Genomic DNA, 23,152 nt, shown 5'->3' on the forward strand with positions numbered 1-23,152 from the left:
CACTTCGGATAATTAAAACAACAGGATTAACAAAAACAACTATTTATTCTGCCTCAAGCTCATCCAGCCAGTGCTGTATGGCGGCTATGTTGACGAAGAGCGCGGGGCCGCAGGAGACGCCGCAGCGCGGGTTGTGGCCCATGAAGCCGTACAGCACGCGGCCCCGGTACAGCGGCGACCCCGCGCAGTGGCGGCACGCGGCGCGCGGCCCGCCCGGCGCCGCGCACAGCGCGCCCGCGCCCAGTGGAGGCAGGTCCCGCGGCTCCCTCGCCCGCTCGTCCCGCGGCGCCGCGCACTGCGCCGCCGGCACGCTGTACACCGTCGCACGCAGCACGCGCCCCGCCGCGCCACGATCCACTGACCTGTGAGCAAATATATCAATGAATGAATAATAAAAGTTACTACGATATCCTTATTTCTGATGTTTATCACATGCAGTATAGATGAGTCTGATAATCGTCTCACCTGAATTTTCCATAGCCAAGTAAGGTGAAACGCTCCCCGATGGTGACGAGCAAGTAGTCGAGCAGGGAGGCTCGCGGCACGGGCGGGGCCCCGGGCGGCAGCAGCGGCGCGGCGGCGCGCAGGGCGGCGGCGTCGCGCGCTTGGACTGAGCCGTGATACTGCGGGTGCACGCGCACGGCCGCCACCCCCGCACCCCACGCCCCGCGCCACGCCCCGCGCAGCACGAGGCCGTCCAGCGAGTCCTCCTCCTGTATGGCGTGGAGGCAGCTGGCAGCTGTGAGCGCCCAGCGCGGCGCCACCGCGGTCGCCGTGCAGCCGAATGTGCCCCCCCTCCGCGGCCGCAGCTGCACCAGCGCCAGCGTGTAGCGCGCCAGCTCGCCCGCCCCCGCCCCTGGCGCGGCCCCCGCGGCCTCCTCGAGGTACCTGGTGGCGGTGCTGGTGCGGCGGCCCCACGTGCACGTGTCTCCGGGGCCGATGGTCACGTCGGTCGCCGCCGTGGCCACATCTGTGTCGTTGTCAGGCGTAACAGACCATGGGGTTGTCGGCGAGGAGTGCTGCTGTCCCTCTGTCTCCTTGTCAACAGTGGCTTCACTGATTGTGCCAGTAGTGCTTTCTGTAGTGCTACTAAACTCTTCAGTTTCCAGTTTTTCAGGGCATATACTTAAATGTACAATTACAAAAACTAATAATACTAAAAATACAACTAAAAGAACAAAGAATAAAAGTGATAGTGCTTTCTCTGTGTTGGTGAATGCTTGGAGCCATCCTTTGAACTCTTTCCAGTAAACATTACTCATGGCTTTGTTTCATAGTTGTTTTGATGGGTGTTGGTCTCTCTCAGCCACATAGATTGTTAGTTGTCATTGAACCTTGTTCATTTTAATCTATCTATCTGCTGCATTGATTTCTGTAATAAACAACCACATTATACAAAAAAATATTATAAATTTCAATACTTTCATAAGAAAATGATAAATAATTAGGAAATTTCACCTGCTTCTGCTATTTGCATCAACAGGTTCATTTGCCTTGAGTCCACCCAGCAGTATGGGCTTCCGGAAGGGTCTCTCGACGCAGCCGAACCGGAGCTGGCCGGACTCCTTGCGGCCGCCGAAGCCCCCGCCGAGGCGCCGCGGCCGCCAGCCCGGCAACCGCCGCTCCGCCTCCCGCTCCACTAAGATCTCCGCTCCGTCCACATACTCCTTGTGCATCTCCCGCAGAGCCTTCTCCATGCCGCTCATGGTCTCGTACTCAATGAACGCATATTGCTTAGATTTGCCAGTTACTATGTCTTTCACTAGTCTGCAGTGAATGACTTTGCCAAATTTTGAAAATTCTGTCTTTATTGTATCCTGTAAATGAAATTTACTTTAATTTATGATTTGTACGGTTTAAAAGCAAGGTAAGTTGGCCACAGGCATTCAAAAAATGTACCTGGGTGGTGCGGGGGTTGAACCTGGCTGCGAACAGTGTATGCCTAGGGTTTCCCTTCACCAACTTGTTGGGTTGGTACTCGGAGTTGATAGCTCGAACCAATGCTCGATCGTGTGGCTCTGTATCTGTGCCTAAAATTACAATAATATGTACATTATATTCATTTAATATGAGTAAAAAGGTTTAATTCATCAATTTCATGGACACTGTTTGAGGTTATCTTGCTATTAATTTGTAACTTTATGAGAAACTGACCATCTATTGATCCGATTTTTATAGGATCATAATCTATTGCATATTTACGCCATGCATTTTCGGTTTCGAAGGCCATTACTTATATTATTGTTGTAAAATGTTAATGTAAACAAACATTGAGATACGGAGATACACAACTGGGTTGACGTTTCTTTACATGCAACAAAATTACTTACTCTGTGATGCAATGCAATCAATCATAGACTCATTTATTACTTTACTCCTTGCATAGACTACTTCTACCACTATTGTTCCGCTCGACGCGGTGCGGTTTTCTTTCGTCATTGGGTCCGGTAAACGTTATTATGCCTTTATTTATTTACAGAGTAGGTACTTAGAGGATGGAAAATATTTAAACCGAATAAGTGGTTATTATTCTGAGGATAGTGGCTATGCGACGCGACGTGCTATCTCTGTGCGCCTTCTTGCCCTATCGTAAAAATGGGGTGTTATAAGTTTTATTTGGTATATTAGGTACTTACAATCCCAGGTTTTCAAAATTAAGGCAACAAGGCTGATGATCGTCTAGGGCATGTCTAGGGTTTCATGCTCTGGCTAGTATGAATGATCTAACAAAAAATGATAATCACCAAGCACATAGGTAGGTATAAGAATTATAATAGGTAAATCTCTTTCGTAGGTCTACCTGCATCATGGAAGTACCTAATAAATACTTACGTACACTAGTCCAAAATTAATAATGCACATGCAGATCGTCATACCCAAATCATTAAATCGTAAGAGCCTTTAAAAAACACTTGCATTTTGCACCTTGTTCGAAAGAAATAGGAGTCAATATCATGTGTCACATAATCGAAAACCACCGATCTGTCGAAGATTTCTATGCGCATTATCAATTTTGGAGCACTGTACAACTATTATTTCCATGACCTGCATCTATAGTGGTTAGAGTGTTGTATGGAAATAAATAAAACTTTCAAGGCATAATTTAAAAAAGCATGTTACACTATTTATGACTAACTGAAAATACCTTTTCAATCATAAGTTATATTTTTAAGAGATAGATATGCTAAATAAATGTGCAGCAATTTTACACGAACCTGACAAAATATTACAATTAACATACAAAATCATGCCTCTGGAATGGCAATAAAAGGAATCAACCAATCAGTTCTAACAGAAAGTAAATGTAAGAGCTAAATTTCCTAACAATATTTTTACAATTTTGGTAAAAAGTATCAATGATATAATAGAGTACAATACACCCCTATGACTGATGCTGACAGCAGCCGTCGCACCGCAAGTGCCGGGTGCTAGCAGGCTCCAGGCCACGCCACAAGGTGCCTAGTGCCTGCATGTCACAACTAATTTAACAACCAGCCATGAGCCTAACATTACTTTACACTGTCTTTACACCTATGACCACTGTCCACTAAGCACTGTGTCTGAGGTTTATACAACCAGTTCTTTATTATTATTAATAATAATATCGGTCTAATTTATCATAGTAACTACATTATCATTGTACAATTATACATAAGTATGAAATAGGTACATAAAATTTAGTGCAAGTATAATTTTATGAAAAAGAAAATTACATTTAAAACATAATCAAAACACTATAATCAGAAAGGGAACTCTAGTATGAATTACAGACCATTGATACAGTAATTTATGAAAGAATACAACCCCTATTTTATACATTCTGAATTCAGATACAATGGATTTTCATGGCCTTTTAAACCAATTTTTAAATGCCATTAACAGTATTATCTTTTATATTTAGATACATCAGCGGATTTGGTAGTTAAGGTATGTATAGAGTTGGTATAGTTTGTCTCTATGAACAAAAAAGCTTTTGTTATTCAATTTCTGTCTTCATAAAATAATTATGTATACTAATACTTAGCAGATACCACTAACAAATTATGACCCCATTTACCATTGAAAATGGTAGTCACTGCCAGTTCAGTCATCATCAAAAGCTGTTCTCTTCTCATCAATAACACCATCTATCCCATACAATTCTAGTAATGGAGTGCTAAGAGACAGAGAGGCACGATGAGGAGAAATAGGTGCGGGGCTCCGGCTAGTTGAGCGAAGGCGAGTGGCCGTCGTCCCACACCACGTCAATGCTGGGCCACTTGGTCTGCAGGCACGTGAGCATGGGGTCGCTGGAGGCGGCGTGCAGTGGACACTCCAGCAGCGCGGCGCGGCCGGCGCGGTACCGCACGCGCGCGCCCGCGTTGCTGCGGACCAGCCCGTTGTAGTGCTGCAGGGTGAAGGTGTCGGGCGCGCCGCGCTCGCAGCCCGGGTAGAACTCGTCCATGAACGCACTCAGCAGGATGATGCCAAGATTTTCCGAGTCCAGCTTCCTCCTCATCAAATCGACATACTCTGGCTCACTGACGAGATCCGCAGCACACAGGACATCTTGCAGTGCCACTGAAGGTATGAAGTTATTCCCTTCTGGGTCAAATGACCGAAATATACGCTCTGCGGACTCTCCTGCGGTCTCCGGCGCTGCCAGCCGCCGCTCCAGCGAGAATAAGACAGTCAGATGTGTTTCAGACGCAAGAACCCAGACTGGATGCTTTGGATTTTTATAGAATGATCCCACTGTGCAATATTGCATATGTTCCATAATAGTTAGAAATCCAATGTCATTTTGCCGTTCAATACCTCTTAGCCGAAGGCCACCAACCACCTGATCATGATCCCAGACATGTGCTACAGCCCGCCCAGTCAGCATCAAGTTGATGAGTCCCTGGGAGCCATAGCCATATGTAGAGTGAATTAATGGGTCTGACAATTCTGAGAGCTCGTCTTCCACTACATCCACACTCTTGCTGAGGATCACACTATACAAGAGAAGCAGAACACCATACTTCTCCTTTAGGACCCGAATGTTCCTGGTGTAAAAAGCTTCCACTTCAGATAAAGTCTGCAAAGGATGAACTTCAATTTTTTTATGAAATAGTTCTATTGCTTCGCACTGTTCTTCACTATTGACATTAGAAGTGCTAGTCTCCGCTTCAGGTTCATTTCTTTGATACACCGCCACATTGTACTTAGGTGCTAGACACTGGCTTAATATCATACACACGGCCCTAACTAGCAAGGAGTTGCACTTCTCCGAAGTCAAGTCTTGAAACCCATGTCCGGGGGTCTCAGAGAGTAGTATCTTGAGCAGGAAGGCCTGCACGGGCGCGATGGCGGCGCAGGGCCCGCCCTCCGCCTGCACCAGCGCGCTGGGCTCGTCGGCGCTGAACGTGAAGCCCTGCGCCCAGCGCCGGAACACCTCGTCCTTCACCTGCTCGCCCCACAGCAGCCGCCGCGTGCGCGCCAGCTCGCGCGCCGCCCCGCCGCCCTCGCGAGCCATGTCCTTGTTGTCGAGCGAGCCTGCACGGGCGCTGGTCTCCGTGTCGGGACCGCCGTTCAACATCTGAGTTGCACCTACTGTCTACGACACCTGCAACGAAACCATTTCCATTAATTTGTTCAAGCAACAATGGATATGCAAATTTCAAAGGAATGATTAACAAATTAGCAATAATTTAAAGCATGACAAACGAACTAGGAAACGAAGCAACCACGTAGATACTCACAACAAAGCTCATACTATGTTTCAGTTGGAGATGTATGTTATTCCTTAATGTACAACACATCGGTCATCAAAATCACATCCAATATCATTATAAAATTCATAAATCGGAACAAAACTTTTCAATAAATAGAAAAGAAAAGCTTACGACATAAAGGCTGCCATTTTTTATAAAAAATAGCAACATTTTTTACGTTCCGTTTTCACAGTTGCACTTAGTAAATGTTAACTTTATTTTGCGTACAATGGAATTGTTTTTTTTAGAGTGAAGCTTAGAATAATTTTAAACTATCTGTTTTCAACATCAGGCATTGTTTTTCACTTTCATTAATGTAGTAGACTGCCTGAATCATCACTTGCAACCAAGGAACTTAGTACTTCTCTAACGAGAAGCCTGTGATCATCACCATCATCAAAACCGATTTCCGATTCCATCCAAATCCCATCCCTAGTATCAGTGTGGGTGAACCATGAGCTTTATTGTTATTTGAGCGAGAGCAACACTGAAACTAAATTAAAAATATTATTTAAAAAAATATCAGTCAGTCATGAAAGTTGGGCGGTGAAGAAGAGTGTTTTCAGTTTTTATTTTTAGTGACGTTATTATTTAAGTTTGTCGTATGATTTCGCTTAATTTAATTAGGACAAACTGTTATTTTACTAGTGAACCATGTATTGATGATCAGTTCGTGTTGTTTTGGTGTATGGTTTAGTTTGTGTTGGTGTGGTATTTTTGTTTCGACATGATGAAGGTGGAAGGAGTCGCTTCTAGGCGACGCGCAGCTATTCACTTCTTAGGTGAGTCAACCTGAGATTACAGTCAATAAATCTCTTTACTTCTGTTGAGAGCTACGTATTATTTCATTTAACTTTGTAGCATATTGGTCACAAACACTTTAAGTAGAGGTTTTGTCACCGTGGAGTCCAGTCGCCAGTCAGTCTAGTTTTGCATACTATTCAACTATACACACAGAGCCGGTAGGTATATGTATAAGGTACAGCAACTCAAGGCCCAGAGGTTCTTTTTGTGTATCCTACTTTACTATTTAGAGTAGTAAGTAATTCATTTCCATCTATTACTTATTATATTGTATGGTTCCAATCAATTATACAAAAAAATAAGGATCATCGTCTGAATGCACAGCTTTCACTTACAAGTTTAATATCATCATATTACACAAGTGTCAACTACAACTCAACAGAATTCTTTGGGTCAAATTCTGTTAAACAAGAAAACTGAAACAGTTTCTCATAAGTTTTTTTACAATCTCTTCCAAGTCTCATACTGCTGGAAAATGTTTATTTATTTATTTAATACTTTATTGCACAAATATAACATAAGTGTACAAAAGGTGGACTTAATGTTTATAGGTATATGACTGTATGAAAATTGTCTGATGTCTCCATTCCTCATGGAGGTTTGGTGAGGATAATAATTATTTTATTATAATTATATGTTAACATAATATGTTTTTGTTATGTCCAGTTTACTATCTGCCATTGACATTCTGTCTATCAGATATTATGTTCTGAATCTTTCAGGCCTAAATCATAGCTCAAAAACAAACATAATATTGGTGGGTCTCTGTCGCTCATGTGGCCAGAGCACTACCCTATTGGGTGCAATATCCCTTTTAAAGCGCTCTCTCATCTATAAAGTGTACTTATTTCCGCTTTCTGTTAAATATTCAAATTCAAAAATATCTTATATGCAGCTTGTATAGTTAAAAAGCCTTCTAAAAAAATAAATATATATAATATTGAAAATACGGGAAAAGACGGAATATATATATCCCGTCGTATTTTCAATATTATTGTACTTTCTCTTTCATATGACATCATCTTGTACACTCTGTAGGTATATCTATCCAATCATATCCTTTTCTTTACATAGCCATATTAGTGTCCCACTGCTGGGCAAAGCCTCCCCATGCTTATTCCACTAATATCCTATAAATTAATAATCTTTGCAACGGTTTTTCATGGCCACTACACTACTTTGGGGTTAAGGTTATTGTACCACTAACACTTTTATCTAATCCAACAGTATTAATAAAGTTAATAGTTTACCATATTAGGTATCATGTACATTAACTTGTTGGACCAGCACAGAACTGGTATCCACATTTAGCACATTTTACTTACTATGTACATATTGTACATAATATGTATATATAACATGTATAGCTTGGTACACATTTTTTTCTTACCTATAATTATTACTAATATTAAGCAATAACTGACTAAGTAATATTTATTTATTTATAATACTTTTCTATTTACAGTGAGACTACCTACTCCAACTGAATTAATTGGTGAAAATTAATATAAGATATAAACATATATCACAATTTACATGTTGACAATGGCATAGTACAAATAGGCGACCTTATATGTAGATCTCTTCCAGGGAAACATTTATCAAATATGTGTACAATAATAACTAGTGAACCATGTATAACTAGGTCTATAGGTAAATCATACAGGCACATGGGGCGTCTCTCGCGACGCGTGACCGCCGCCGCCGCCGGTGCACCCCGCCACACGCCACCTGCACCACCCTGCACATTCATCTCTCATAAATGGATAAACTACCATGTTTTCATTACCTATACCTATATGATTCAGCTGGCTATTTTTATATGAGCTACACCTGCTCATATCGAACTATTCTGGAATTACTACTTTGGGCAGTATTGTTACGTTCATCATCTTATTAGAAAAAAAATATAGGCAACTATTATTTCCCCTAGTACCTACTAATGCCAAGAATCCAGTCTAGAGTTATTATGGATGCAATAAATGACGCTGCATTGAGTATTCAGAATCCCCAGATGACTGGTGTATGATTTACCTATCTCAAGCTCGGACAAGGGTCGTATATCTTTCACAAACTATACTATAAAATTTAATTAAAAAACGCTAGTATAACACACCGTTTTAAAAAAGAAGAAGACTTAGACAGATTTTTCATAGGCAAATCACACTATAAATTTTTTGCACTGATACTTCTCTCGTTTTCTGTGAGCTGGGCAACCAGAAGCTATTTGTTCACAATGATAGTAAATCAAGATAATATCTCTCGCCCAACCCCATGTCTCATATATCTCGAAGACTGTACCTCCTGTAGTCCTGAGCCGCTTACAGACAGCTGACTCCCACCGCAGTATCTATCGGCAATCTAATATTTCCCAGTACAGTTATTGGCGGCGCTTTCCCTAGTGTTATTGTTGTAGCAATCAGCAAGTCCTGTTAGCCGCGGCTCCCATGAGGAGCAATGAACCCCGCGCCGTCTCCGAGCTGCTGAGGGGTCACTCTATACTGACGAAAAACGAACGAACGAAAGATACAGTTTAATACTACAAGATAGAGTCGTGGCTCGCGCAGCAACGCTCCGAAACTTAGTTTTTCATCATGTAGGCTGCAGTCTCTGTGTCAGCCTCTTGACGTATAATAGGCATACCGCATACCTGCCCTGGCGAATCTAATCACCGTCGTAATATATAGCCAGTCTTTGTGCCATTCAAGACATAGACGTAGGTACCTAGAAAATAGATGTTTGATACGTTGGTACCTACCAGCCCCCCTACTCTTGAAAGGCAATGTATTGCGTCTGTCTTGCGTTCTCAACATTAAAAAAATAATAACTTCTAATATTCCTTTAAGATAAGGCCTTTTTAAGAACCTAGCAGTAAGAACCAAGTACCCAGGATGTACAATTTATCTTAGATTTTGGCCGAAAAAGCCTTTTTTGGAATTTTTGCAAGTTAACTTCTAAATTGTAGGTATTATATTATTATTGTTTCTAGGTTCTACAAATAGACATTACGTAGCTGATTATATTAGTATTTTTACTTTTTCGAAAAACGGTTTTTAATGGTGGGAACGCAAGACAGGCGCAATACATTGCCTTTCAAGAGTGGCACCACTGATGCCCTTAAGTAAGGTGCAATTAAAAAAATCACAAGTGTTTTCATCTCAAGTTTAGAAGTGACGTAAAACTGAAAAAGAGGATGGGCAAAAATATATGGGAGCTGGGACCACCCTCCAATAGCAATAAGACTGACGAGTATCGGAACTTATAAGTCAAATATCTCTGAACGGACAACTGTGACAACAAAGCTGTCAAAGCAAAAGTTATTCCTATTGACAAGACCTATCCAACGATGTTAGTCCTAATGCTATTGGAGGGTGGTCCAGCCTCCAATAGCAGTAAGATGAACTGACGAGTATCGGAACTTATAAGTCAAATATCTCTGAACGGACAACTGTGACAACAAAGCTGTCAAACCAAAGGTTATTCCTATTGACAAGACCTATCCAACGATGTTAGTCCTAATGCTATTGGAGGGTGGTCCAGCCTCCAATAGCAGTAAGATGAACTGACGAGTATCGGAACTTATAAGTCAAATATCTCTGAACGGACAACTGTGACAACAAAGCTGTCAAACCAAAGGTTATTCCTATTGACAAGACCTATCCAACGATGTTAGTCCTAATGCTATTGGAGGGTGGTCCAGCCTCCAATAGCAGTAAGATGAACTGACGAGTATCGGAACTTATAAGTCAAATATCTCTGAACGGACAACTGTGACAACAAAGCTGTCAAAGCAAAAGTTATTCCTATTGACAAGACCTATCCAACGATGTTAGTCCTAATGCTATTGGAGGGTGGTCCAGCCTCCAATAGCAGTAAGATGAACTGACGAGTATCGGAACTTATAAGTCAAATATCTCTGAACGGACAACTGTGACAACAAAGCTGTCATAGTAAAAGTTATTCCTATTGACAAGACCTATCCAACGATGTTAGTCTTAATGCTATTGGAGGGTGGTCCCAATCTGCCCATTGTCATTTACATTTCATTTCGCATTTAGATAAGTAAAGTAAATGATAACAATTTGTATTGGATTATAATAATTTTCTTCAAAACAGTACACTTTCGCGAGTATTAACATCAGAGGCGATTATAATAAGTGAAGTCGTAATTAAAACGAAAGTGTGAATTAAAATACAATGGCGAGCGGGTCGTGAGACGGCGGCTCTTGCAGCTTTGTGCTGCTCCTCCAGCCAGCGACCTCAGACTGAGAAGGGCTGTTAACATTCTGATTATCTAATACACTTACCTACTTATTTACATCCTACTAATATTATAACGGCGAAAGTTTGATGTCCTACCTCCTATAACAAACTTACTTAATTCTACACATTACCTACTAATTTAGGTTGTAACTTGAGGGTAAGGTTTGGTGCACACCTAGATCAGAGTTTCTCCTACGGACTTACAGTATGCATGAAATAGTGAGATAGATTACTCGCTAGCCAGTTGTAGTAGCTGGATCGAGTAGATCATAATGTAAAGTAGCGCACAAACTTTTACGTTTCCTTACAGACATGGTCCATTCCATACTTTATACCCTAGCTCTAGGGTACGTTTAGGCAATAGTTAAAGGGTCCATTAGCACTATTCATGTGGAATAGGTTACACTATTATTATTTATAAGGAAACCTCAAGCAAACCAGTTTGTAGAGTGCCTGTGGTGGATAAGTGGATTTGAGTTAGAGCCTAGAGCCTTCCCACGCGCATTTTGCCAACTTAAATAAACTGGAGCTTCTATTAGTGATGATTATATTATTATGTAGCACAATATCACATAAATTACCTTATTGAAGACATACAAAGGCAAAGTATCAGCTCGGCATCTTTCTGATTATTTGCACATAATTCTAGCTGAGCCGTTTACAACGCATTACAAACTATAAGCATGAATTCAGAATTCTCAAACGGATACTATACATTGCTGAATACAATGTTATGGTAGATGAAAATCTACATATTTTGGATTCCACATGTTAGCAATTTAGAACTATAAATCGTTGAGTTCAAGTGGCTGAGTGAAGTGGGTACATTCGACACATGCTGGTCGGAATGCCACGTCCCCAGCAACGGTATATCGCCGTATTTCTGAGATTGCGCCTTTTTTCGAACCTCCAAACCTATGTATTAGTCAACTTTTAAAATTTAAGTGGTTGTTACAAAAACTCCCCCCCCCCTGGCTGAGCTTAAAAAGTTACATCTATCACACAAAAATCTGGTTGCTTGTAAATGTGTGCACTGTGCGTTCTTCAAGTTTTTTTCCTTAAATCAATTTTTTTTTTCGTTTAGAATATACCTTCATAGATATAACTTGTAAGGATATTTTTTTAATAGCACCATGTGATTTAAATATTACGCTGCGAGTCACAAATGGCTAGTATACTTTGAAGTAAACAATTCCGCTCATTTATTTGTTTACATTGTGCTCACAATGAGGAGTCATCAGCTTTGGCCATGGCAGTAATGTAATGAAGGACAGTAGAGGTATGCAAGGGTAAAGATCATTAGGGTTTCATTAAAAAAATATTTACACGAATGGACCAGATTATACAGTTTCAGCAATCCTATTCTCATTATTATGTCTAAATATTTTCAAATGACAAACCTGAAATTAACTGAATTACATTGCAAAACCCGGATTAGAAATCACATTTTAGATGAAAAAAAGGCTTACTGACTGATGGATTTATCATTATCCAGGTTAGAATGACCTTCTTTTTGCTTTGCCGGTTTAGTCTACCTTTGTTTATAGGTAGGATACTTTATTGGTCCTGTTATGTACCTCGATTAGCCGAGAGAGAGAGAGAGCTATCTCTAGAATCACCTGATGACAGGAAAGAGTCATCGTATTATTTTTAAATGGCTTCAAGACCTCCGAGACGACAATATAATACACCTAGTTGTAACGAGAATGACAAAGTTTTTTAGGTAGGTACCTAATTACTTACCAGAAAATAAGTCAGATACTACAATACCGAACGCGGCATAACTACCATTATTATAAGTAAACCGTATCATCATCATTTCAGTCCAAACATCATTTCTTTAAAATAATTCTTGTGCCTTAACTTTTATTGTTTAGTTTACTTTGACAAGCTGATAGTTTACAACATAATCATGGATGAACCGTTAGCCCTGGTTTATTTTTGCACATACTGGCTGTTATGCTTTTATTTTTATCATAACTAAGTTATTTAAGTATATTAGCCATTGTATGTATGTGTATGTTATACATAGGTAGGTACTTAACGCTTTTTTTATGAATGAGCACAATATCATGTATTGAAATGACTTGAAAACCTAACTATAAAAAAAGCTTTGAAGAAACTCGAAATACTTATGAAGCCCATTTGCATGAATGGGAACTACACAGTGATTCATCAGCTGGTCAGTCATGTCTACCCCGTATTGAGTCATCGGCGTCATTATAGTATCGGAACATTCGGAGCCGATAACAAGGTATATATTTGCCATTTTCATATTATTATAGCGTCTTGGTTAAGAAACTGAACGAGGCTCTCCGAAATCTATCTCCCTTTGAATCTTCTCGTTAGAGATGTTTTGAAGTCCTTAGTTTTAGGTCCATCTCTAACTCTCTAATGACCCCCATAATTATAGAGTTTTACTTCTTTGGTACATGTTGATTCATGTATTTACACGAGATTTACACTATTTGCAATGCAAGAAAAAATACATAGCGGTCTTTCAAACCGCAAAGTACACTTGCTCTCCAAAATCAGTAAATTTTCTTACGGTACGTTTGGCACTTGGTGTTTGAATATTTAATGCAATTCAGACCGCATTGTTTGGTTGTTACTCAACGTGTCTGGCTCGCCCCGCCATTGTCTGTGTCCGTGGCATAGGCAAGTGTGGTGTGGAAGTAGCATATCATATCTTGGATATAAAAATCTTTGCGACGCGTGGTGGTACATCTTGGACAAGCCTGCTCTACCGTTTTTTTTTAATTTCGCGTATTTGTCAGTTTGTACAAGTTGTTGCCGGAAGTGAGTCAGCGTGCTGCGCGTGCGCGTGACGTCACCCCCTCAATATGCGCGGGCGCAACGCGGGCCGCGCGCGGTGCATAGCTAATGCCTCTTATTATATTGTTTAGAGTTTGGATTATAATGAGTATTTTTTTATTAACTATAACAGAAAATTATCGCATCTCCTACTCAGTGTAATATGCTCACGAAATATTATGTGGTCGATTGGACTAGAATTTGCTGATTGCAAAAAATCACTGAAGCGTTCGGAACTGTTTAAATTTAGTTGTTTTACTGCCTAACGGGTCAGGCTGTCAGGTCTGATCTCCACGTGATGAATTTTGACATGTTTTTGGATCAATAAATTATTATATTATTATTGTATTTTCTTGTAAGTATGTCTAGTTTTGCACCTCAGTTAAATTAAAATATCAGAGTCTATACAGTATTCCTACATAGTAGCCCACAGTGATATATGTGTACGTATTTACAGTTTCTCGACGAATACTCTCTTAGCCAAGATACGGCGTTATTTCGTAAATGGTTCCTATGGCAGTATTTACATATAATAAGAAACAAGAACAATGGGTGTTCCATCGCGTTGCAGACGACCCTGGCGAGGCGGCCGGCAGGATGGAGGCACTGATTAGCTCATGGTCCAAAAACGGCTTAGCTGTTTCAGGGTTAATTATGCTATGTTCAATAAACATGACTTGCAGCGCTCTTTATATAAGTACTTCTCTATTATCACAAGTACTATGTATATGTATTAAATCTAAGTGCAGTAGGTGAATGTTGCTGGTGGAGGTGGTAAACTCTGGTTTCCCTGGAGCAGTGGCCGCGGGTGACCGGCGGGTTGTGAGTAGATGCTATCTGCCGTCGCGCTCTGTTGTAGTTTTGCAAATTACAGACATGCTTCTACGGAATTAGAGGAATTTGTACTGCCACTTGTGATTCTTGTGGTGTAGCTTTTCAACTTTTTTTTTTCAATTCAACCATTACACTAAAGAATCATTACTAAGATATCCCTCTTCTTCGAATAGTTTTTACAGATAGAAGTAAGTAAACTGAAAATGATTTTTTACATCAGTGACCTCAGTAAGGCCAATGCTCTTTTAGTCGACGGTTTCTTATAATTTTTTAAGGCCTCTCGGCCTTGAACCGTGAGGTTAGAGGCCGATTTACAGGCGTTTAATTCTCGGAATAGTACTTGAAATATGTTTATTATACTTAAGTCTAAAAATATATTAATGTACCCTATTGTAGTTTTTATATTGCGTGTGCGTATTGTGTAACTCCAACCTGCAAGCAAGTGATGTGGGGAATTCATCCAGCATTGGCCATGTTCAACATAGTAAAGTATATATTATGTGTTTGTATGGTAGCAGCCATAAACCAGTTAAGACCAAACTGGATCTGCGGCGTCACGTGAGGAGGAGCACCAGTCTTCTGTCGCTGTAATGATCACTTTCGGTGGACACAGTTAGCGCAAAAAACGGCAATTCGGAGTGACTGGTCGGCGGCGGCGGTGGCGGGCGAGTCCAATCGATTGTGCGGCGCGGGCTCGCTAATCAAGTGCGTCTGGTTCTGTAATTGGATATCTGATAGTGCTGACTGGGCAAAGCGCATTGTGCAATTATACCCCGTAGCTCTGTAATAGGTTTATAACGGTGTGCCGTGTTGTGACCTGATCAGTAATCACGTAGCGATCGATAATCCGCATATTAAATGCGTAGATGCCATCATGCCATTGAACGGCCATGGGTCTTGCGACTTACGAATTTTGCGACAAATTAGGCTGTGTCACAGGGTGATATTTCACGGCGTGGTTTTTTTCTCGCAATTTACAGAATTGCATATTACACGAGTATCTGCACTGGCGGTAAAAAAATCGCGTTCGGTGGGTCGGAAACTCGGAATATAATTCGCGAGGATTAGTACTTATCGCGTTCGCGCGGTGAAATATCGCTGTGCGGACACAGCCTTACAGTACATTATTGTAAAGATATTTAAGCCGAGCGTTCACTGCGAGCTAAATTAAGTAAGTTCACATAGTTGAGACAGTTTTTCATACATGTATGATAAACTGCATCCACCGTCATATTTTATCGAACAAAAGTTATGTGTTGAATGTTGTGGGTTTTTAACATTGGTTACAGAACCCTAGAAAATTTTATATGTGTGTCTTCGAAGATCACCGTTATTAATATGCATTGTAAAAAAAAACAATTAATTGAAGTTGTAGAAAACTCAATTTAAAACGAAAACAGAAAGTTGAACATTTGAAGCGAAATGTGTGAATTGAACACGAAACTAATTCAACAAGTCGCGTCACGACCCACGAGCAGGGAGCGAAATGTATCACGAGATTCACGAGTTCGCAGAATATCAGTGAAAGTATTAATATCTCTAGAAACTCACAATAGTCACAATATGTAAAAATAAACATTATGTTTGTTTGTATATTTTTAAATATCATACTCGTATATTCGAACGAACAGATATACGACTGCCGCAATCCTTTCACCACGGTGACCAACCCTGCTACAGGGCGATCACGAACAATATAGAATCGAATGCGAGTGCGACTAGTCTCAACTTGACAGCACTTTCGAACACTTTTTACCTATAAAATTGACAGTTGTCGCACTCGCATTCGATTCTATACGTTAGCTCTGTTTTTCGTGATCGCCCTGCTGGTCCAGCTCATGTTTGTCATCGACATGATCAGAATAAATATAACAGAACAAATACGATTTGAATTGTAACTAACAATTCTTATGATAATGTCCTGAAGCATGTTATGTAGAGGTTTTATTAGTCATCAGTATGGGTTATGTATGTATATCCTATGTATAATAACATTATAGAAAAGTACGTGCTGAGAGGTTGCAAGAGCAAAATCTAATCCGCAGTAGGTAATTGCAATAATTGTAAGCCGAAGTATTCACAGGTTGTTTCATTAAAGTTGGTCTACGTATTTTTATGTTGTTTTGGGTGCTGCTGCTAGCAGGTGAAAGGTTGAAGGGGCATTACTAGTAGCATGTAACGTGTGCATGTGCTCGTGTGAGTGTGTGAGTGGCTGCATTATTGACCAGCGGGCCGCTATGACGCACGGAGCCCCCGCCCCCGCCCCCGCCCGCCGTGCAACAACCCCAGGTTATTGGGTTACTAGGTTCCCCATGCCCCATGCCTTGCTACCCCAACTGCGAGTAATTACTCAATTTCAGTTACCTGTAGTTCGGCGACTAACAAAAGCTGGAAATACGTTCTCAAAATTGGGCAACTGATAGGTACTATTTTGTTGATATGTGTGTCCAGGAAGACTAGTCCAATGCAACGGCACAGCAGTACCTGACCTGGCTCAGCCAATCGATAGAAAACCCATGATTTTATTGCAGATATATTTTTGGCAAAAGTGAGATTACAACGGCGACGTAAATAACATGGGGTTTGTTACGATAACTATTACTACTACTATTTTACTAGCGGAACGTAGGGTCAATCAACCTTACAGATGACAACCACTATACGTCTACTCTACTTTAATTTAATACTTAACAAACTCTCGGCAGTCTCGGCACAATAGAGTTCACATTACATCGCCACTGTGTGCAATAGAAAGTGTCCACAACACACACACACACACGCGCGCGCGGTATGTAAATAAAGGATTGTTTACTACAGACAGAGTGTGGAGCAGTCGGAGCCCCCATGTTATGGTAAAACCGTACTTTTTATGTGCTATTGACTTTGTGCCTGAATGAAGGCTGATCGATGAAATGGAACGGGTATTCCCTGCTTTTATTGACATTAGCCGCATCAGAATTACGTACTTTTTTCGGTACAAGTATTGTTTAAAAACACGACATTATAGAAGCAGGTTCCTTATTCATTTACTAAAAGGTATAAAAACCTTCGCAGGTCATTAATTGTGGACACGATGCGCAGGCAGACGCAGCTGACAATACAAATAGTTCCATGTTTTGTTCCCGCTCCACATACACGAGCAACAATAAGCTTTCCAACTAACTATGCGCCACTCACTGCACACACCTGACGCAGGCCGCGCAGGCTGCTCTGTCAATACTGTACTGACTAATGAACTGTACTACAACTGATTAGCTGATATTGTTCTTTCTAGGATACAACTGTACCAAATTACTGTTAAGATTATGAGTAATGCTCGCGCACGCCATTCAGGCAATGACCACGCGAAACAAAGAAGTTCATCATCTTTCAGTTTGCACTGGAAAATTAACATCTTTTGACCTATACGAATATAAACGTCATTGCCGTCAGTCAGAGTCGATTACCTTGTACTGAAACAAACCGATAGGCAATAGCAATAGTTTTGTCAGCAGTGAATGCATTGGTCAGCGTCAGTCGTGACCGTCCAGGAGTGCCGTACTTATACTTATAGTGCAGGTGATACGTCATTTGGGGAGACAGCTTTCGAGCACCCCTGAAAATCTTACCTCCACTACTGGAGGTTGGTGCTCGGCATACTCCAATCTTTTCCCTGAAAATAAACACTGTTAATGGCTATTGCTTATACAGATGGTGGTACATTTGCTAACTCTCTGCCCCCCCGCAGGCACGCTGACGGCGCTGGCGACGCTAGCGGCGGGCGCGGCGGCGGCGGCGGGTGGCCCGGCCGGTCCCTCGGAGCGCCCCGAGGCCTACTTCAACGGCAGCTCGTACGTGCGCCTGTCGCAACCCATCTCGCTCAAGCAGCTCGTCGGCCTCAGCTACAGGACCTGCATAGGTAAGATATCAAAAACTAGTAGTCTATTGGATTAAACTGGACTGACGGGAATATTATACCTTTGTTGGGAAGTTATATAGGAGGTCGCATACCTAACTACACTCACGGGCAATGAAAAGGTTCCACTGAGAAAAGCACCAAATCATTTCTAAATGGAAAAGGCTAGCTTAATGACGACTTCTGCAATTGAAGTACATTTAACAGAGCATCAGGATATTACCAACTAAAATGAACAATATTTTATTCCAATTTTATATTAAATCTTAGAAATAATGGGGGTCGTTTGGTGAATGTATTTTATGAGTGGAACGTTTTCATTGCCCGGCAGTGTCTAGTACACGGGCGGCAAGAGTCTACAATTCTACATCTTCTTGATTGCACATTACACACCCATCTTGCTAAATTATTTAATTTGGAAAAACTTTTATTAAAGTATTTGGGTTGAATCGAATCAATATACATGTAACTATTTAGTAATAAATGTACGACCCATAAATACCGACCTGCGATAACATTGGGTATAAATTAACCATTAGTTGCACACATGGTTGAACGAGTCAGTGCAAACCACTTACGATAAGTAGCTCCTACTAGTTACAAATCACACACCGGCAAGGCATATACTCGTAGTGCTATTTACAAAACGTTATACCGGCTCGATTACTCTGTTCATTAATCGAATCATTTCTCACTACGGCGCGGCTGTTGATAAGAATCGTAAAAACTTGTTTTTGCTTGAGCAATGCTCAATGAACTATGTTCAAGTACAGAAATAACTTCATAGAAATTCATGAGCTTTTTGCGTATTGCATTAGTTGACTTTCTACTATTCAGTGAAAGTGTATCATATTTTATGGAGCTTGTAAATGAATTGATTAGATTTGAAGCGGCCGCGCCGTTGCCTCATATGTGGTAAATTTTGTGCGGTCCATTTCTACCGTTTATCTTAATTTAAATGCCATTATGTATGAAGCTGTAGAATGTTTACTATTTACCTATTTCACAATGCAAAATGCTATGACTACTTACATTCATTTTACAATTTGGTTAAACATGCGCTTGGGTTGATACTCGTACTAATGCGACGCGACTGGTGGTTACATCAGATTGTGCCTAGATACACGTAAACACACGTATAGTTTGTATCGCGCCGTCAATCAATGTCAATAAAGTGGGTGGCACATGCCGCGACTCACTGCGCTTATGTCCGTGCAGAATTTAATCTACATACCAACATACATACAGCCTTTTCTTATGTACTTACTTCGCTTCAGAGACCAAGTAATTTACTGCATACGATCTTGTTGCTCAAGTTTTTCATGAGCTGATGCATTGAGATTAACCAGCCTAGTCTCCTAGGACAATGGGCAAATTAGTGTTACAATCTTACAACCGTTTTTGAAACAGGGGCATGCAGAACGCAAATGAAGCGAAAGCTGTACAGTATATAGACAATGTGAGATTAGTCGCGGGACTCTGAGGGAAAGTAGTCCGCATAGGGCCGGCCCTCGCGGTGCCCTCTAAACACTTATTTACCGTTCCACACTTCGCTACGGATAATAGCGACTAAACGAGAAGTACTCATTTGTTTTAGCAACTTTTAGGCAAGCACTTTATGACTGATTATGATGTCCATGTTTATATACTTACCTATTTGAATGAAAACGAACGGAGAATAGAGTTACTTCGCAGTCCTTTTCCATTTTAAAGTTCCTCAGTAAAACTTGTATGAAATAGAAAATAATCCCATCATATTACGCGAAGTATAAATAAAAACATCGTTGATGTTTTGAATGTATGTATTTGTAATGTTCAATCAAACACTACAGATATTGCCTAATTGATGCCATCACACTTCACACTCATCCATCATCGTCATTTTCCACCAACTGTTTGAGATCATTATCATCGTAGTGTGTATTGATTCCCGTCTCATTAGACTGTGTTTGTTCCACTGCGGCCGCTCAAGATGAGGGAATGCCATCTTGTAACGGTATTCACTTTATATTGCTCCCCTATTGACCCGTCATCGCACGTCGCACGGCCCATTGTGTTCATGTAGGCTTTTGTTTATGCAACGATTCCATCAGACACTACCACCAGATGATTCCTAAATTAATTCGAAGATGGCCAGTGACATGCACTATTTGTAATGAAATGGCTAGATTGCCATAGGCCTAGCTCAAAGTTCGGTTTTTGATGAATAAAATTACATACAAAGCATGACCAACCCTTTACTAACAAAGTGTGGATTGATTCGGATCACCCTAGCTCCAAATCCTCAAACCTCATCCCTATCTCACCAGCAAATATGTGCATTCGCAGGCGGCGAGTTGTTCTCGCAGCGCTTCGAGGGCTACACGCTGCACGTGTCGGCGCTATTCGAGCAGGTGGTGGTGTCGTGGGCGCGGCCGGGGCAGGCGCAGCGCGAGGCGGCGCTGGCGCGGGGCACGCTGGACAACCGCTGGCACTGGCTGGCGCTGCGGTACCGCCCCGCGCCGCCCAGCCTGCTGCTCGAGGTGGACAAGGACACGCAGGTGAGCAGGTGGTGGTGTCGTGGGCGCGGCCGGGGCACGTGCTACCATACTACACAGTGACGAAAACTTGGGAAGTACTAGGGTGCATGAAAGGAGGTTCCACGAGTGACGTTTCAATGCCTGTCTGCCTTATGCCTGAGCAGCCATCGACTGACAAGTGTCCTGAATTGGTCTAGTCCTCTCATTAGTCCAGCTCTGGTGTTTGTTAGCTAAGAAGACGATTATAGGTACTGTCCTCGTCAACTTGTACAATTCGTCAACGTCAATGCTCTCTGACTGATGTTATCATATTTCAGTCATCTCATCAATTTTGTATTCATCATTTTGAAATTATATGCGCAAAAATACATTTTTAAACATTTACACCAATGAACATACTTTATACATATATCGTAAACCCCGTATTCCCGTATCTATCTAGCTTACTAAAGCTCATGAACAATTGCTTTCCACTAACTTACCCCCTCTCCCCCGGCAGGTCATAGCGAACGTGACGTGGAACCCGGAGCTGCTCTCCCCCGGGCGGCTGGAGCGCGGCGGCGCCGTGGTGCTGGTGGGCAACCTGTTCAGCGGCTGCGTGCGCGAGGGGCCGCAGCTCGAGTTCCACCCCACCTCCGCCGCCGACCACAACGTCATGTTCGGCCCCTGCCCGCTGGCTGATGACGACTGTGAGTATACATTTGTTATCAGAATATGAGATGATCCGAAGGAAACACTTACCTTACCACTTATCTGTGTTTGATTATGTTATAATAAATAAAAAATAAATAGCGCTGCTATCGATCTGAATTAAGTCATATAATTATTGGTCATTTTTAATAGCAGTTATAGATGTGTAGCTTTCACATGTGGTACTTGAAAGTTGTAAATATCTTTAATCTGGCGTCTGGCGGTAAACGTCAATGTTTTATTCTAAATATTTACACCTATAAAACAGACTAGTATGTGGGTAGTAAAGTTAGTTATATCATACCATTAAAATTCTTTCCACGCGCGTTGTCGATACAAATCACAAACAATCCTTAAATTATGGCTTTGTTCGTGACATTGTGACGGTAAAGGTCAGCGGTTGTCGAGCGTTGACCTTCAAGCGACTCGGTGAAAGAGAGAATGCTGAAACTTTAATCCAACTTTTTGCTTTATTTGGTGAAATGGTTAACAATTTCTATCAGTATTCAAGGTACTAATATAAACCGGCCTTAGTCACTAAATATCCCCAAAAAATGGACGCCATGCTATAATCTAGCTGTTAGGCAGTTCCCAGATTGTTTACGTGAACCTGTTGAATCTGTGAAAACAGGTTGCTGTTTCGATACATGTCTACATTTACATTAGAAACCGTATCTCTCCAATTTACACCACACATTGCAGGCAGCCAAGACCGGAAGGAGGTGTTCCGGGAGCCGCTGACGGACCACTGCTACAACGAGCCCTGCATGCGCCACGGCACCTGCATCTCAAGACAGGACCGGTCAGTATTCATTCATACATTTACAATCACAATCTTAGGCGGGTAGCCGGTAGTGGTTGGATGAGGAAGGCCGAGCACTGAGTGTTGTGGCACTCCTTGGGAGAGGCCTATGTCCAGCAGTGGATGATTATTGGCTGATGATGATGAATCACAACCACTATACATTATGGTAAATACAGGCTGCAGGAGTGAGCCCGACCTCCTACAGTTCAAGTCCTGAGGAAATTTAGTGAAATGCGTTGTAAATGTAGATCGTTCAGCTAGGATAACAACCGACAAGCATTGAATACTTTCGGGTTCGTTGCTGCCAACAGCTGCTAGCGGATCGTTAGATAATCTATAAGGTCATGGTATTCTTGAGCTAGACTTGATTGACCGCTATAGAACTTTATAATATTCTTGAAATATAGCTTCTTTATTATATTATCTAACATAGCCGTTCTTCCTTCCAGCTACGAGTGCCACTGCACGGCGCGCTACTCGGGCAACAACTGCGAGGTGGACCTGGGCCCGGCGTGCGGCGCCGCGCCGTGCCGCGCCGGCGTCTGCCGCGACCTGCCCACCGGCGACTACGTGTGCCAGTGCCCGGACCACCTCAGAGGTAAACTGATCTACTAGTCACACACAACACTGCGAGGTGGACCTGCCTGCCGCGACCTGCCCACCGGCGACTACGTGTGCCAGTGTCCGGACCACCTCCGAGGTACCCGCTCTACTAGTCACACACACTGCGAGGTGGACCTGGGCCCATCACTGGCACAAGGAATTAGTACAGACTACGTATAAAGAGCCTTCC

The 23,152-nt window shown here is 41.9% G+C and overlaps 4 protein-coding genes across 4 annotated transcripts in view; 1 reads left to right on the plus strand and 3 right to left on the minus strand.

The window, feature by feature from the left end:
- Positions 1 to 26: 26 nt before the first annotated feature.
- On the minus strand, positions 27 to 1,603 carry LOC125488432 (trypsin 3A1-like). Its single transcript, XM_038108555.2, has 3 exons — positions 1,459 to 1,603; positions 466 to 1,372; positions 27 to 362 (listed from the first exon to the last, which is right to left on the minus strand). Exons 2-3 carry the CDS (start codon positions 1,260 to 1,262, stop codon positions 44 to 46), a joined length of 1,116 nt encoding a protein of 371 aa, XP_037964483.2. The 5' UTR covers positions 1,263 to 1,372; positions 1,459 to 1,603; the 3' UTR covers positions 27 to 43.
- On the minus strand, positions 1,455 to 2,439 carry LOC105387339 (U11/U12 small nuclear ribonucleoprotein 35 kDa protein). Its single transcript, XM_048625651.1, has 3 exons — positions 2,331 to 2,439; positions 1,900 to 2,030; positions 1,455 to 1,817 (listed from the first exon to the last, which is right to left on the minus strand). The coding sequence occupies exons 1-3, from the start codon at positions 2,437 to 2,439 to the stop codon at positions 1,455 to 1,457; spliced, it is 603 nt and encodes a 200-aa protein (XP_048481608.1).
- A 660-nt stretch (positions 2,440 to 3,099) lies between these two features.
- Positions 3,100 to 5,908, minus strand: LOC105387338 (ubiquitin carboxyl-terminal hydrolase MINDY-3 homolog). Its single transcript, XM_011558050.3, has 2 exons — positions 5,724 to 5,908; positions 3,100 to 5,587 (listed from the first exon to the last, which is right to left on the minus strand). Exon 2 carries the CDS (start codon positions 5,558 to 5,560, stop codon positions 4,205 to 4,207), a length of 1,356 nt encoding a protein of 451 aa, XP_011556352.3. The 5' UTR covers positions 5,561 to 5,587; positions 5,724 to 5,908; the 3' UTR covers positions 3,100 to 4,204.
- A 339-nt stretch (positions 5,909 to 6,247) lies between these two features.
- Positions 6,248 to 23,152, plus strand: part of LOC105387353 (protein crumbs) — a 52,283-nt gene continuing 35,378 nt past the window's right edge. The window contains exons 1-6 of the mRNA XM_048625652.1: positions 6,248 to 6,517; positions 18,178 to 18,348; positions 20,674 to 20,885; positions 21,364 to 21,553; positions 22,257 to 22,356; positions 22,809 to 22,957. Coding sequence (XP_048481609.1) covers positions 6,463 to 6,517; positions 18,178 to 18,348; positions 20,674 to 20,885; positions 21,364 to 21,553; positions 22,257 to 22,356; positions 22,809 to 22,957 — 877 coding nt within the window. The 5' untranslated portion in view covers positions 6,248 to 6,462. The remainder of the gene's footprint in view (positions 6,518 to 18,177; positions 18,349 to 20,673; positions 20,886 to 21,363; positions 21,554 to 22,256; positions 22,357 to 22,808; positions 22,958 to 23,152) is intronic.

This window comes from Plutella xylostella, chromosome 15 (assembly GCF_932276165.1).
Source record: "Plutella xylostella chromosome 15, ilPluXylo3.1, whole genome shotgun sequence".
Classification (NCBI taxonomy): domain Eukaryota; kingdom Metazoa; phylum Arthropoda; class Insecta; order Lepidoptera; family Plutellidae; genus Plutella; species Plutella xylostella.